Source organism: Mobula birostris, chromosome 23, assembly GCF_030028105.1.
Source record: "Mobula birostris isolate sMobBir1 chromosome 23, sMobBir1.hap1, whole genome shotgun sequence".
In the NCBI taxonomy this organism is placed as follows: domain Eukaryota; kingdom Metazoa; phylum Chordata; class Chondrichthyes; order Myliobatiformes; family Myliobatidae; genus Mobula; species Mobula birostris.
The window spans coordinates 42,455,512-42,474,736 of NC_092392.1; the positions used below are offsets into that span (position 1 = coordinate 42,455,512).

General features: G+C 48.2%; 1 protein-coding gene across 1 annotated transcript in view; it reads right to left on the reverse strand.

Moving 5' to 3' along the window:
• Positions 1-19,225, reverse strand: part of LOC140187004 (laminin subunit beta-4-like) — a 166,801-nt gene that overhangs the window by 95,371 nt on the left and 52,205 nt on the right. The window contains exon 10 of the mRNA XM_072241865.1: positions 7,457-7,636. Within this exon, the coding sequence (XP_072097966.1) occupies positions 7,457-7,636 (180 nt within the window). The remainder of the gene's footprint in view (positions 1-7,456; positions 7,637-19,225) is intronic.

Here is a 19,225-nt window from a genome sequence, read left to right on the forward strand (position 1 = left end):
CCAAAGCCAGCATAGTTTCCTGAAAGGAAAATCCTGCCTGACAAACCTACTGCAATTTTTTGAAGAAATTACAAGCAGGATAGACAAAGGAGATGCAGAACATGTGGTGTACTTTTTTCAGAAGGCCTTTGACAAAGTGCCGCACATGAGGCTGCTTAGCAAGATAAGAGCCCATGGATTGACAGGGAAGTTACTAGCTTGGGTGGAGCATTGGCTGATTGGCAGAAAACAGAGAGTGGGAATAAAGGGATCCTATTCTGGCAGGCTGCCGGTTACCGGTGGAGTACCACTGGGGTCGGTTTTGGGACCGCTGCTTTTTACAATGAATGTCAATAATTTGGACTATGGGTTTAATGAATTTGTGGCTAAATTTGCCGATGATATAAAGATAGATGGAGGAGCGGGTAGTGTTGAAGAAACAGACAGCTTGCAGAGAGACTTAGATAGTTTAGGGGAATGGGCAAAGAAATGGCAAATGAAATACAATGTTGGAAAGTGTATGGTCATGCACTTTGGTGGAAGAAATAAACGGGCAGACTATTATTTAGATGGGGAGAGAATTCAAAATGCAGAGATGCAAAAGGACTTGGGAGTCCTTGTGCAAGATACCTTAAAGATTAGCCTCCAGGTTGAGTCGGTTGTGAAGAAGGCGAATGCAATGTCGGCATTCATTTCTAGAGGTATAGAATATAAGAGCAGGGATGTGATGTTGAGGCTCTATAAGGCATTTGTGAGACCACACGGAGTATTGTGTGCAGTTTTGGACTCCTTATTTTAGAAAAGATATACTGACATTGGAGAGGGTTCAGAGAAGATTCACAAGAATGATTCCAGGAATGAAAGGGTTACTGTATGAAGAACGTCTGGCAGCTCTTGGGCTGTATTCCCTGGACTTCAGGAGAATGAGGGGGAATCTCATAGAGATATTTCAAATGTTAAATGGCCTGAACAGATTAGGTATGGCAAAGTTATTGCCAATGGTAGGGGAGTCTAGGACAAGAGGGCACGACTTCAGGATTGAAGGACATCCATTTAGAACAGAGATGCAGAAAAATTACTTCATTCAGAAGGCAGTAAATCTGTGGAATTTGTTGCCACAAAACTGCTGTGGAGGCCAAGTAATTTGGTGTATTTAAGGCAGAGATAGATAGGTTCTTGATTAGCCAGGGCATCAAAGGGTATGGGGAGAAGGCAGGGGAGTGGGGATGACTGAAAGAATTGGATCAGCCCATGATTGAATGGCGGAGCAGACTTGATGGGCCAAATGGCCTACTTCTGCTCCTTTATCTTATGGTCCATTGTTGATGATACTTTTGTTTACAATAGTTACATGATGTCATACAGTCATCAAGTTTTCCTTCTCAAACTTTTCTTCAGCAATACATAGTCTTAGGCACATGCAAAAAAATCTGTAAAGCAAAGATGCTTTCAAAAATAATGGAATGAATAGCTTTTAAATATAAAAAGATACTATAAAGAGCAGTAAACAATAAAAAAAACTAAATCAAGTCAATGCTTGGTGTGACCACCCTTTGCCTTTAAAACTGCATTATTTCTCTTAGGGACTCTGTCATTCAGTATTATAAGAAAATTGGCTGGTAGGTTGTTCCTAGCATCTTGGAGAACTTGCCACAGTTCTTCTGCAGACTTTCGCATGACTTGCTTGCTTCTCCAGGTCATCCCAGACAACCTTGATGATATTGAGATCAGGGCTCTATGGAGGCCATACCATTTGAAACCATTTTAAGAATCGAAGGCACCTAACACTTCTGTACAGAACTGTATGTTGGAGAGATTTATTACACGGGACCCTATTCTTTGGTGTCCATTGGAGAGAGGATCTTGAACTGTGGACCTTATTAGCAGACACGTTGCAGAGCTTGCACAAAGCTTCAGCATTGACTCCAGAGCCCAGCAACACGCAGCCCTTGAGCTATCAGATGTGACAGGGTACAGTGCTGGGTTATAGACAATGCATTACACAGGAGGATCAGTCCCAAGTATTAGGCAGACCAAACTGAATCCTTCCTTGAGCTGTGGCCTTTTCAGCAGCAGTTGATGCCGGTCTTCGTGTCCGTCCCTGGGAAGACCCCTCAGAACACAAGAGTTCTTTGTTATGTCCCTTCTTGGGATGATACTGGACACCCATTTCTGACCTTCACAGTAAACACAGACCTCAAAAGGATTCAGGTGACAGTCTCACCTGTTCCATAGCCACCTAGTGGGGAGTGCAAGTAGTGCAAGTACATTTTCCATTACAGCTATATGTCTCGCTGTAAATCAAAACTATAAAAGTTTATTTACAATACATAGACACAAGATAATCAATATTTACAAGACAGTGGTTACACTCAAATTACAATATGGTTACTACCATCTATAAAACAGTCTATACTGTTGGGGGACTACCGCTCACGGAAATCCCTCAAAGTTCTTGCCGCGACTGCATGCTTCCTCTCCAAGGACAGTCGGGCATGGACGTATCCTTGGGAAAGGAGCAGGCAGTTTGCCCAGGCAGTGCCCTCCACCTTCCGCCACCGAGATCTGTGGATGGCCATCTTGACCAGGCCCAGGTCAAAGCCCACCAGGAGATCCTCCTCTCGCCCCACTCCTCCCAAACTGGGTGCCCACAGCTGAGGAGTGCGGGATGAAAGAGCAGCCAGAACCTCAGCAGCAGCTCTCTGAGAACGTCAAAGAGTGGCTGCAACCTCTCACATTCCATGTAGGCGTGGTACACCGAATCCTCCCGCCTGCAGAATGGACAGGTAGATGGGGTGTCAGTGAACCCGCTCAGGAATCTGTTGCATGGGACACACCGATGCAATACCTTCCACTCCAGGTCCCCAATGTACAGGGGAAGCACTCCTGCACACGCACACCAATGACTGACTGCCCTCTGCGATTGGAAGTCTCAGGACTGCTGCCTCCTATTTCCCCAGCAGTCCACCAGCCTCTTTTGCACTTGTGCATATTGTTCCTGGCCTAAGCTAACTTGAGTGCCTGGTGGGATGGAGATTCCAGCTGTGACCGAAGGATCTGACAAAAAGGAACCTTCACATCACCTCCAGGCCTTGGTGCTTTCTTCAGAATTCTGGTGATGAGGCATCAGGAGTTTCTACTTTCTCCCTGTGACTGTGTTGGTTTCCCTTGGGTGTGGCGGTTGCCTCCCACAGTCCAAAACTGTGCTTGGTAGGTTGGTAGGTTTACTGGTCATTGTAAATTGTCCTGCGATTAGGCTAGGATAAGATTGGGGGATTTCTGGGTGGCGCAGCTCGAATGACTGGAAGGGCCTATTCTGCGTTGTATCTCAATAAATAAGTTAACCAATAGATTCAGCCAAATGACTGGCTGTTAGTTGAACCATTCAACAGGATCCAGCGTTTCTTTCTCCCACAGGACAAGAGGACATTCCTTGCAGACAGCTGACGGAATTACATAATTAGAAAGGCTTTCCTTCACTCTTCTATCAGGGACAGGAGATTTGGAATGGTCTGACTGTATAGGATGTGTCTTGGCAACAAGGTGAGGCTCATCCTTCGACAAACAGGGGACAGCTACATAAGAACAAAAGAAATAGGAGCAGGAGTAGGCCATCTGGCCCATCGAACCTAGCTGATCTTGCCATGGACTCATCTCCTCCTACCTGCCTTTTTCCCATAACATTAATTCCCCTGGGATGCAAAAAATCTATCCAAACTTGTCTTAATATATTTACTGAGGTAGCTTCCACTGCTTCATCGAGCAGAGTGTTCCACAGATTCACCACTCTTTGCATGGTGCCACTGGTGTTGCGTACAGAATCAAGTCAGCGCCTCACACCTGTTGACCAACTGCTTTCCTGCAAGATCTGTAAACTATTATGCAATCTGTCTCCCACCTCTATCTCTAGTTTCCAAATTGGCAAGAAACTTTGGGCTGAGATGTGTGTGTGTGTGTGTGTGTGTGTGTGTGTGTGTGTGTGTGTGTGTGTAAGTAGACAAGATATTTTATTTAATTTCTTTCTATGAAACTGCAGTGGTCTCAATATAACGTGTTATCCCAAAGTAAATGATAATCAATACAAAATGACAATTGTGGATTCTGAATGTGGCCACAAGGTGGCGATAAGAGCATGCCACAGAGTCCTCAAGAAAACTGCAAAACATGTTAGCACCTGGAGAAAGTCATGACATCAGAGGCAGTGGCCCAGAAATTGGCAGCAGCTTTCTGTCAGTTAAACAGTTGCTGGAAAAAAATCAATTCAGAGGGCTTCAGAGGCAGAAAATTCCATTGATGTGTATGGATCCCACTTTTAAATGCTCAGCCCCTTATTTCATAGCTATGTTCATGACTCTCCCCAACAGTGGAAACTTCTCAACATCTAACCCTGTCAAGTCCCTAAGGATATTATATGTTTGAATAAGATCACCTGCTTCCTTCTAAGGAATACAGATTTAAACTGTCCAGCCTCTTTTGATGGACACTGGGAATTAGCCCCATGAACCTTGATTTGAACTTGCCTCTGATGCTATTTTTTTTAAGGTATGGGACTAAAACTAAACAGCATTCCAGGTGTGGCCTTATCAATGCCCTTTACAGCGGTAACAAAACCTTCCTTTTCTTGAACTCCAATACCTTTGCAATAAAGACCAACATGTGTTCACCTTCTTTATTGCAAAGGTATTATAGCTAAGAGGGGGTGTATGGGATGTCAGGGAGGGGTAGCACCTCTGGTGGGGGAAAATGTCGCGTCGTTTTCAAGGTGGTTTGTCCACGTTTGGTCCCCACCTGGCACTTAACTCTCACCTATGGCTCCCCGTAGCTGTTTGCATGCGACAGCAGCCACACCCCAGGCAACGGCTTCGACAAGCTGGCTAGACCAGGTGAGGGTAGCCGACGGGCCTCAGACCCTCGGTGAGGTAGGGAGTTGTCTATCCCAGCATGTGAAGACAGACTCCAGCGGATTGAGTGGACGAGACCAATGGAAGGTCCAACAGTCAAGAAGGCGATCTCTGCAAGCGTCGTGGAACGTGTAGAGCATGACTAGACACAGAAGACGTCCTGGTCATCCACTGCACTTAGTCCCATCTCCAGCTGTCTCACCGCTGTCTTGCCACTGGATCCAGATGGGAGTTGGGAAGAGAGAGTGAGGCTGACGCTGCGCAACTCTCCCTCACTTAAATCCAAATCATGTGCTAGTCTCGACACCATCATAATGGTGTTGAGGTCCCTATCGATGTCGATGATGGACGAACAACAATTTTGTAGGAGTCAAATATCTATTTTCAGTCTGCATTGTATTTTGTGGTACGTTTATTATGGTAATCTATCACATGGGTTGAGGCGTGGAAAAAACAAATGAGAATAGTTATCATATTCTTGCTTTGTTAATGTTTAGTTTAGTGTAGCTGAGAGGGGATAAGCGATGGGATGATGTTTTTTCGTTGACTGCTAATTTAGTTCAACTGCTTAAATACACTAATAGGGATGTTAATTGGAATGTTATTAGATGGCTTAAATACGTATCGAATGCTAATTCTAATATTGCCAATTAGAGTGCTTAGTTACGTTGATTTGAACACTAAGTTTGTTATATCACTAATATAGTTTTGTTAGTTTTTTATTGCTATAAGATTGTTTGTCTTTGCTGGTTTTGTAATAAAGGATCGAACATACCTTTTTCCACTTAGTCTCTCAGTGGTTTTGGTTTGTTCAGAAGTAACCACTACATATTTGTTTGACGTATCTGTGAGCTTCATCTGATTTTTGCACTGGAACCCCCTGTCCCTCCCTCAATAGTTGTCTCTCTCCATTTATATAATAGTCTGTCTTTTGATTCCACTTACCGAAATGCATGACCACATGCTTTCCCATGTTAAACTGCATTTGCCCAACCGCTTAACCCATCTATATCCCTTTGAAGAATGACAACATGTCCTTCCGCTTTTACACGGTCCATGCAACAATATATTTCAAGGGAATCCTTTATTCTGCATCGAGCTACCTTTTCCATTCCATTCAACCGGCATTCCTCCAAAAGGTGCTTACAGCATACCAAGTTAAGCAATCTCACAACCAACCAAGCGAATTAAAGTTCTGCAGTCCCATATGTCTATTTGTGAGTTCTGTTAAGTAATTAAGCAGCTAATGGGAGAAGGGGACTCCAAGAACATTCCTATCTGGAATGGGAGGATCAAATGGACTAGGATCTACATAAACGGTAAGACACAAGGATGTACTAAGGAACAAGGAAACTCACACCACATGTCTTCATAGTTCGTTTAAGTTAGATTTCACTTCTAGTCTTGATATAAAATGCTACCATATTATTATTCCTTTGAAGGCCTCTAAATAACAAGATAAATCATTTAAACTTCCTCATTGTATAATACCAATTCTAAAATAACTAGATCCTAGTTAATTTCTCAATGAGTATGCATGCAAGAAAATGAATTTCAGAGTTGAATATGGTGATATATATGTTCTCTGATAATAAATTTACTTTGAACTTTGAAATTTACTTTGAATCTATGGATCTAAAGCAAAACAACTTGGTGAAATTCCATGAATTGCCCATCCACACCATTACTGGCTTAATCTATAAGCAGATTTAAGTCAGCCATGACTATTATTTTTGCATAGGTTTCTTGTCTCATGGCCAAGAAATTCCTGAGCCTGTATGAATAGGCCCAGTAGGTCTGCTATTAGAACCCTGGCCTCATTATCACAAATCAGGGAGTAGTGGGTGCCTGATGAATGGGAGTAGAGAGAGGGGTGCAGTTGAAAAGGGGATAGGAATTTAAAGGGGTGGCTATTTGTAATAAAGGGCCAAAGGGAGGATCACAGTGAAAGGAAGAAGAGTGGTCACAATGTTAAGAGGGACAATTATCTGTGGTTTTGATGCAGGCTGCTCCCACATGCTGAGTGGTTGTCAATCAAGCATTTTTTGGAAATGATCTTTTTGGGAGAGAGTCTCTTTTCAACAAGCACTGTTGCTGAGGGGCATTATGTTTACAGGGCCATAATTACTTATTTATACAAAGGGTGTAACCAGTTTCACCATGGGTTCATGTTTACCTGACCTCATTGAACTACCAGATGGTGCCCTTGTGCCAAGTACAAAACATGAGCATTCAGCCCATGCCAAAGGAGGCTTAGCAATCATCTATTGTTGTAGTGCTGTCAAATTTCTAAGCCTTTTACAATGAACAACATATTTACATTGCAGCCACTTGTGACATCAAATCAGTTCAATAGCTAATCTTATTTGAACTATTGCGCAAGTTTGAACAGATCACAACCTTCTTCAAGCTTGCCTAGGTTGAGACTGGGACCTGAATCCATGACTTCCTTTTGGAGAGGAATGAATGTTACCGGAGCCAAGGCTTTCATCATATGTTAAAAATTAGCCAGAAATGTTATGAGTATTTAAAAAATTCAGCGTAGATGATGAGATAGCTGTTTAGCCCGCACTTACCCTTACAGCCTTCAGCATTACCAGCACTTAGGCCGAAGTACCCAGGCCGACACTGATCGCATCTTCTTCCTTCAACGTTTCTTTTACAGACACAGCGGCCGGCAATGGTACGAAGGTGTGGATCTGAGTGACTTTCACACATCCCGTTGTTCACTGAGCCTTCGGGATCGCAATTACAGGCTGTGGATCAAAGGGAATGCACCAGAATGACGTACTTTAAGAGACAAAGATTAGCTTTGTTTGTCACAGGTACATCGAAACATACAGTCAGATGTGTCGCTCGCGCCAATTCAGATCAGTGAGGATTGTGCTGGGCAGCCTGCAAATGCCGCCACACTTCCGGCATAACCACAACTCACCAGCCCTAACCGTGCTTCTTTGGACTGTGGGAGGAAACCAGAGCACCCGGAAGAAATCCACGCAGTCAAGTGGAGCATGTACAAACTCCTAACAGACAGCAGTGGGAATTGAACCCCAGTCTTACTGCTGACCATTACACTGCTGACCACTACACTGCTGACCACTACACTGCTGTGTCACTACACTGCTGACCATTACACTGCTGACCACTACATTGCTGACCACTACACAGCTGTGCCACTGCACTGCTGACCACTAAACTGCTAACCACTACACTACTGACCACTACACTGCTGACCACTACGCTGCTGACCACACACTGCTATGCCACTACACTGCTGACCACTACACTGCTGACCACTACACAGCTGTGCCACTGCACTGCTGACCACTAAACTGCTAACCACTACACTACTGACCACTACACTGCTGACCAGTACACTGCTGACCACTACACTGCTGACCACTACACTACTGACCACTACACTGCTGACCACTACACTGCTGACCACTACACTGCTGTGCCACTACGCTGCTGACCACTACACTGCTGACCACTACACTGCTGACCACTACACTGCTGACCACTACGCTGCTAACCATTACACTGCTGACCACACACTGCTATGCCACTACACTGCTGACCACTACACTGCTGACCACTACACAGCTGTGCCACTGCACTGCTGACCACTAAACTGCTAACCACTACACTACTGACCACTACACTGCCGACCACTACACTGCTGACCACTACACTGCTGTACCACTACAATGATGACACTGACCACTAAACTGCTAACCACTACACTGCTGACCACTACACTGCTGACCACTACACAGCTGTGCCACTGCACTGCTGACCACTAAACTGCTAACCACTACACTGCTGACCACTACACTGCTGTCCACTGCACTGCTGACCACTACACTGCTGACCACTACACTGCTGTCCACTACACTGCCGACCAATACACAGTTGACCACTACACTGTTGACCACAATGCTGCTGTGCCACTACACTGCTGACCACTACACTGCTGACCACTACACTGCTGACCACTACACTGCTGACCCATACACTGCTGACCACTACACTGCTGTCCACTACACTGCTGTACCACTACAATGCTGACACTGACCACTAAACTGCTAACCACTACACTGCTGACCACTACACTGCTGACCAATACACTGCTGACCACTACACTGCTGACCACTACACTGCTGACCACTACACAGCTGTGCCACCGCACTGCTGACCACCACACTGCTGTCCACTACACTGCTGACCACTACACTGCCGACCACTAAAGTGCTGACCACTATACTGCTAACCACTACACAGCTAACCATTACACTGCTGACCACTACACTGCGGAGCAATACACTGCTGACCACTACACTGCTGACCATTACACTGCTGACCACTACACTGCTGACCACTACACTGCTGTGCCACTACGCTGCTGACCACACACTGCTATGCCACTACACTGCTGACCACTACACTGCTGACCACTACACTGCTGACCACTACACAGCTGTGCCACTGCACTGCTGACCACTAAACTGCTAACCACTACACTACTGACCACTACACTGCTGACCACTACACTGCTGACCACTACACTGCTGTGCCACTACGCTGCTGACCACTACACTGCTGACCACTACGCTGCTAACCATTACACTGCTGACCACACACTGCTATGCCACTACACTGCTGACCACTACACTGCTGACCAGTACACAGCTGTGCCACTGCACTGCTGACCACTAAACTGCTGACCACTACACTGCTGTACCACTACAATGCTGACACTGACCACTAAACTGCTAACCACTACACTGCTGACCACTACACTGCTGACCAATACACAGCTGTGCCACTGCACTGCTGACCACTAAACTGCTAAACACTACACTGCTGACCACTACACTGCTGTCCACTGCACTGCTGACCACTACACTGCTGACCACTACACTGCTGTCCACTACACTGCCGACCACTACACTGCTGACCACTATACTGCTAACCACTACACAGCTAACCATTACACTGCTGACCACTACACTGCGGACAAATACACTGCTGACCACTACACTGCTGACCAATACACAGTTGACCACTACACTGCTGACCACAATGCTGCTGTGCCACTACACTGCTGGTCACTACACTGCTGACCACTACACTGCTGACCACTACACTGCTGTACCACTACAATGCTGACACTGACCACTAAACTGCTAACCACTACACTGCTGACCACTACACTGCTGACCAATACACTGCTGACCACTACACTGCTGACCACTACACAGCTGTGCCACCGCACTGCTGACCACCACACTGCTGTCCACTACACTGCTGACCACTACACTGCCGACCACTAAAGTGCTGACCACTATACTGCTAACCACTACACAGCTAACCATTACACTGCTGACCACTACACTGCGGAGCAATACACTGCTGACCACTACACTGCTGACCATTACACTGCTGACCAATACACTGCTGACCACTACACAGCTGTGCCACTGCACTGCTGACCACCACACTGCTGTCCACTACACTGCTGACCACTACACTGCCGACCACGAAAGTGCTGACCACTATACTGCTAACCACTACACAGCTAACCATTACACTGCTGACCACTACACTGCGGAGCAATACACTGCTGACCACTACACTGCTGACCACTACACTGCTGACCACTACACTGCTGACCAATACAATGCTGACCACTACACTGCCGACCACTACACTGCTGACCACAACGCTGCTGTGCCACTACACTGCTGTCCACTACACTTCTAACCACTACACTGCTGACCACTATGCTGCTGTGCCACTGCACTGCTGACCACTACACTGCTGACCACTACACTGCTGACCACTACGCTGCTGTGCAACTACACTGCTGACCACTACACTGCTGACCACTAAACTGCTAACCACTACACTGCTGGCCACTACACTGCCGACCACTACACTGCTGACCACTACACTGCTGTACCACTACAATGCTGACACTGACCACTAAACTGCTAACCACTACACTGCTGACCACTACACTGCTGACCACTACACAGCTGTGCCACTGCACTGCTGACCACTAAACTGCTAACCACTACACTGCTGACCACTACACTGCTGTCCACTACACTGCCGACCACTACACTGCTGACCACTATACTGCTAACCACTACACAGCTAACCATTACACTGCTGACCACTACACTGCGGACAAATACACTGCTGACCACTACACTGCCGACCACTACACTGCTGTGCCACTACACTGCTGACCAATACACAGTTGACCACTACACTGCTGACCACAATGCTGCTGTGCCACTACACTGCTGGTCACTACACTGCTGACCACTACACTGCTGACCACTACACTGCTGACCCATACACTGCTGACCACTACACTGCTGACCACTACACTGCTGTACCACTACAATGCTGACACTGACCACTAAACTGCTAACCACTACACTGCTGACCACTACACTGCTGACCAATACACTGCTGACCACTACACTGCTGACCACTACACTGCTGTACCACTACAATGCTGACACTGACCACTAAACTGCTAACCACTACACAGCTGACCACTACACTGCTGACCACTACACTGCTGACCACTACACTGCTGACCACTACACAGCTGTGCCACCGCACTGCTGACCACCACACTGCTGTCCACTACACTGCTGACCACTACACTGCCGACCACTAAAGTGCTGACCACTATACTGCTAACCACTACACAGCTAACCATTACACTGCTGACCACTACACTGCGGAGCAATACACTGCTGACCACTACACTGCTGACCATTACACTGCTGACCAATACACTGCTGACCACTACACTGCTGACCGCTACACTGCTGACCACTACACAGCTGTGCCACTGCACTGCTGACCACCACACTGCTGTCCACTACACTGCTGACCACTACACTGCCGACCACTAAAGTGCTGACCACTATACTGCTAACCACTACACAGCTAACCATTACACTGCTGACCACTACACTGCGGAGCAATACACTGCTGACCACTACACTGCTGACCACTACACTGCTGACCAATACAATGCTGACCACTACACTGCCGACCACTACACTGCTGACCACAACGCTGCTGTGCCACTACACTGCTGTCCACTACACTTCTAACCACTACACTGCTGACCACTATGCTGCTGTGCCACTGCACTGCTGACCACTACACTGCTGACCACTACACTGCTGACCACTACGCTGCTGTGCAACTACACTACTGACCACTACACTGCTGACCACTAAACTGCTGAGCACTACGCTGCTGTGCCACTACACTGCTGACCACTATACTGCTGACCAGTACACTGCTGTCCACTACAGTGCTGACCACTACACTGCTGACCACTACACTTCTAACCACTACACTGCTGACCACTACACAGCTGTGCCACTACACTGCTGACCACTACACTGCTGACCACTACACTGCTGACCACTAAACTGCTGACCACTACACTGCCAACCACTTCACTACTGACCACTACACTGCTAACCATTACACTGCCGACCACTACACAGTCGACCACTACACTGCTGACCACTACACTGCTGACCACTACACTGATGACCACTACACTGCTGTGCCACTGTACTGCTGACCACTACACTGCTAACCACTACACTGCTGACCACTACACTGCTGACCACTACACTGCTGTGCCACTACACTGCTGACCACTACACTGCTGACCACTACACTGCTGTGCCACTACACTGCTGTCCACTACAGTGCTGACCACTACACTGCTGACCACTACACTTCTAACCACTACACTGCTGACCAATACACTGTTGACCACTACACTGCTGTACCACTACAATGCTGACACTGAACACTAAACTGCTAACCACTACACTGCTGACCACTACACTGCTGACCAATATACTGCCGATCACTATACTGCCGACCACTACACTGCTGACCACTACACTGCTGACTACTACACAGCTGTGCCACTGGACTGCTGACCACTAAACTGCTAACCACCACACTACTGACCACTACACTGCTGACTACTACACTGCTGTCCACTACACTGCTGACCACTACACTGCCGACCACTACACTGCTGACCCATACACTGCTGACCACTACACTGCTGACCACTACACTGCTGTACCACTACAATGCTGACACTGACCACTAAACTGCTAACCACTACACTGCTGACCACTACACTGCTGACCACTACACTGCTGTACCACTACAATGCTGACACTGACCACTAAACTGCTAACCACTACACTGCTGACCACTACACTGCTGACCAATACACTGCTGACCACTACACTGCTGTACCACTACAATGCTGACACTGACCACTAAACTGCTAACCACTACACTGCTGACCACTACACTGCTGACAACTACACAGCAGTGCCACTGCACTGCTGACCACTACACTGCTGTCCACTACACCGCTGACCACTACACTGCCGACCACTAAAGTGCTGACCACTATACTGCTAACCACTACACAGCTAACCATTACACTGCTGACCACTACACTGCGGAGCAATACACTGCTGACCACTACACTGCTCACCACTACACTGCTGACCACTACACTGCCGACCACTACACTGCTGACCACAACGCTGCTGTGCCACTACACTGCTGACCACTACACTGCTGTCCACTACAGTGCTGACCACTACACTGCTGACCACTACACTGCTGTCCACTACACTGCTGTGCCACTACACTGCTGACCACTACACTGCTGACCACTACACTGCTGTGCCACTACACTGCTGACCACTACACTGCTGACCACTATACTGCTAACCACTACACAGCTAACCATTACACTGCTGACCACTACACTGCGGACAAATACACTGCTGACCACTACACTGCCGACCACTACACTGCTGTGCCACTACACTGCTGACCAATACACAGTTGACCACTACACTGCTGACCACAATGCTGCTGTGCCACTACACTGCTGGTCACTACACTGCTGACCACTACACTGCTGACCCATACACTGCTGACCACTACACTGCTGACCACTATACTGCTGTACCACTACAATGCTGACACTGACCACTAAACTGCTAACCACTACACTGCTGACCACTACACTGCTGACCAATACACTGCTGACCACTACACTGCTGACCACTACACTGCTGTACCACTACAATGCTGACACTGACCACTAAACTGCTAACCACTACACAGCTGACCACTACACTGCTGACCACTACACTGCTGACCACTACACTGCTGACCACTACACAGCTGTGCCACCGCACTGCTGACCACCACACTGCTGCCCACTACACTGCTGACCACTACACTGCCGACCACTAAAGTGCTGACCACTATACTGCTAACCACTACACAGCTAACCATTACACTGCTGACCACTACACTGCGGAGCAATACACTGCTGACCACTACACTGCTGACCATTACACTGCTGACCAATACACTGCTGACCACTACACTGCTGACCGCAACACTGCTGACCACTACACAGCTGTGCCACTGCACTGCTGACCACCACACTGCTGTCCACTACACTGCTGACCACTACACTGCCGACCACTAAAGTGCTGACCACTATACTGCTAACCACTACACAGCTAACCATTACACTGCTGACCACTACACTGCGGAGCAATACACTGCTGACCACTACACTGCTGACCACTACACTGCTGACCAATACAATGCTGACCACTACACTGCCGACCACTACACTGCTGACCACAACGCTGCTGTGCCACTACACTGCTGTCCACTACACTTCTAACCACTACACTGCTGACCACTATGCTGCTGTGCCACTGCACTGCTGACCACTACACTGCTGACCACTACACTGCTGACCACTACGCTGCTGTGCAACTACACTACTGACCACTACACTGCTGACCACTAAACTGCTGAGCACTACGCTGCTGTGCCACTACGCTGCTGACCACTATACTGCTGACCAGTACACTGCTGTCCACTACAGTGCTGACCACTACACTGCTGACCACTACACTTCTAACCACTACACTGCTGACCACTACACAGCTGTGCCACTACACTGCTGACCACTACACTGCTGACCACTAAACTGCTGACCACTACACTGCCAACCACTTCACTACTGACCACTACACTGCTAACCATTACACTGCCGACCACTACACAGTCGACCACTACACTGCTGACCACTACACTGCTGACCACTACACTGATGACCACTACACTGCTGTGCCACTGTACTGCTGACCACTACACTGCTAACCACTACACTGCTGACCACTACACTGCTGACCACTACACTGCTGTGCCACTACACTGCTGACCACTACACTGCTGACCACTACACTGCTGTGCCACTACACTGCTGTCCACTACAGTGCTGACCACTACACTGCTGACCACTACACTTCTAACCACTACACTGCTGACCAATACACTGTTGACCACTACACTGCTGTACCACTACAATGCTGACACTGAACACTAAACTGCTAACCACTACACTGCTGACCACTACACTGCTGACCAATATACTGCCGATCACTATACTGCCGACCACTACACTGCTGACCACAACGCTGCTGTGCCACTACACTGCTGGTCACTACACTGCTGTGCCACTACACTGCTGACAAGTACACTGCTGACCACTACACTGCTGTGCCACTACACTGCTGACCACTACACTGCTGTCCACTACAGTGCTGACCACTACACTGCTGACCACTACACTGCTGTCCACTACAGTGCTGACCACTACACTGCTGACCACTACACTTCTAACCACTACACTGCTGACCACTACACAGCTGTGCCACTACACTGCTGACCACTACACTGCTGACCACTACACTGCTGACCACTACACTGCTGTACCACTACAATGCTGACGCTGACCACTAAACTGATAACTACTACACTGCTGACCACTACACTGCTGACCACTAAACTGCTGACCACTAAACTGCTGACCACTACACTGCCAACCACTTCACTACTGACCACTACACTGCAAACCATTACACTGCCGACCTCTACACAGCCGACCACTACACTGCTGACCACTACACTGCTGACCACTACACTGATGACCACTACACTGCTGTGCCACTGTACTGCTGACCACTACACTGCTAACCACTACACTGCTGACCACTACACTGCTGACCACTACACTGCTGTGCCACTACACTGCTGACCACTACAATGCTGACACTGATCACTAAACGGCTAACCACTACACTGCTGACCAATACACTGTTGACCACTACACTGCTGTAACACTACAATGCTGACACTGAACACTAAACTGCTAACCACTACACTGCTGACCACTACACTGCTGACTACTACACAGCTGTGCCACTGGACTGCTGACCACGAAACTGCTAACCACTACACTGCTGACCACTACACTACTGACCACTACACTGCTGACCACTACACTGCTGTCCACTACACTGCTGACCACTACACTGCCGACCACTACACTGCTGACCCATACACTACTGACCACTACACTGCTGACCACTACACTGCTGTACCACTACAATGCTGACACTGACCACTAAACTGCTAACCACTACACTGCTGACCACTATACTGCTGACCAATACACTGCCGACCACTACACAGCTGTGCCACTGCACTGCTGACCACTAAACTGCTAACCACTACACTGCTGACCACTACACTGCTGTCCACTACACTGCTGACCACTACACTGCTGACCACTATACTGCTAACCACTTCACAGCTGTGCCACTACACTGCTGACCAATACACAGTTGACCACTACACTGCTGACCACAACGCTGCTGTGCCACTACACTGCTGGTCACTACACTGCTGACCACTACACTGCTGACCACTACACTGCTGACCCATACACTGCTGACCACTACACTGCTGTCCACTACACTGCTGTACCACTACAATGCTGACACTGACCACTAAACTGCTAACCACTACACTGCTGACCACTACACTGCTGACCAATACACTGCTGACCACTACACTGCTGACCACTACACTGCTGTACCACTACAATGCTGACACTGACCACTAAACTGCTAACCACTACACTGCTGACCACTACACTGCTGACCACTACGCTGCTGTGCCACCACACTGCTGACCACTACACAGCTGTGCCACTACACTGCTGACTACTAAACTGCTGACCACTACACTGCTGTCCACTACTCTGCTGACCACTACACTGCTGACCACTACAATGCTGACTACTACACTGCTGACCACTACACTGCTGTCCACTGTACTGCTGACCACTACACTGCTAAACACTACACTGCTAACCACAACACTGCTGACCACAAACCTGCTAAACACTACACTGCTAACCACAACACTGCTGACCAATACACTGCTGACCACTACACTGCTGACCACTACACTTCTAACCACTACACTGCTGACCAATACACCTCTGACCACTACACTGCTGACCACTACACTGCTGACCACTACGCTGCTGTGCCACTACACTGCTGACCACTACACTGCTGACCACTACACTGCTGACCACTACACTGCTGTGCCACTGTACTGCTGACCACTACACTGCTAACCACTACACTGCTGACCACTACACTGCTAACCACTACACTGCTGTCCACTACACTGCTGACCACTACACTGCTGACCACTACACTGCTAACCATTACACTGCTGACCACTACAATGCTGACTACTACACTGCTGACCACTACACTGCTGACCACTACAATGCTGACCACTACACTGCTGACCACTACACTGCTGTCCACTACTCTGCTGACCACTGCACTGCCGACCACTGCACTGCCGACCACTACACTGCCGACCACTACACTGCTGACCACTACACTGCTAACCACTACACTGCTAACCATTACACTGCTGACCACTACACTGCCGACCACTACACTGCTGTGCCACTACACTGCTGACCACTACACTGCTGACCACTACACTGATAACCATTATACTGCTGACCACTACACTGCTGACCACTACACACCTAACAATTACACTGCTGTGCCACTACTCTGCTGGTCACTACACTGCTGACCACTACACTGCTGACCACTACAGTGCTGTCCACTACACTGCTGACCACTACACTGCTGACCACTACACTTCTAACCACTACACTGCTGACCACTACACTGCTGACTACTACACTGCTGTGCCACTTCGCTGCTGACCACTACACTGCTGACCACTCACTGCTGTGTCACTACACTGCTGACCACTACACTGCTGACCTCTACACTGCTGACCATAACACTGCTGACCACTACACAGCTGTGCCACTACACTGCTGACTACTGCACTGCTGACCACTACGCTGCTGTACCACTACAATGCTGACGCTGACCACTAAACTGCTAACTACTACACTGCTGACCACTACACTGCTGACCACTACACTTTTGTGCCACTACACTGCTGACCACTACACTGCTGACCACTATACTGCTGGCCACTACACTTCTAACCACTACACTGCTGACCAATACACTGCTGACCACTACACTGCTGACCACTACTCTGTTAACCATTACACTGCTAACCATTACACTGCTGACCACTACACTGCTGACCACTACACTTCTAACCACTACACTGCTGACCACTACACTGCTGGCCACTACACTGCTGACCACTACACTGCTGACCACTACTCTGTTAACCATTACACTGCTAACCATTACACTGCTGACCACTACACAGCTGTGTCACTACACTGCTGACCACTACACAGCTGTGCCACTACACTGCTGACTACTAAACTGCTGACCACTACACTGCTGTCCACTACTCTGCTGACCACTACACTGCTGACCACTACAATGCTGACTACTACACTGCTGAGCACTACACTGCTGTCCACTGTACTGCTGACCACTACAATGCTAAACACTACACTGCTAACCACAACACTGCTGACCACAAACCTGCTAAACACTACACTGCTAACCACAACACTGCTGACCACTACCCTGCTGACCACTACACTTCTAACCACTACACTGCTGACCAATACACTGCTGACCACTACACTGCTGACCACTACGCTGCTGTGCCACTACACTGCTGACCACTACACACCTAACAATTACACTGCTGTGCCACTACTCTGCTGGTCACTACACTGCTGACCACTACACTGCTGACCACTACACTGCTGTCCACAACACTGCTGACCACTACACTGCTGACCACTACACTTCTAACCACTACACTGCTGACCACTACACTGCTGACTACTACACTGCTGTGCCACTTCGCTGCTGACCACTACACTGCTGACCACT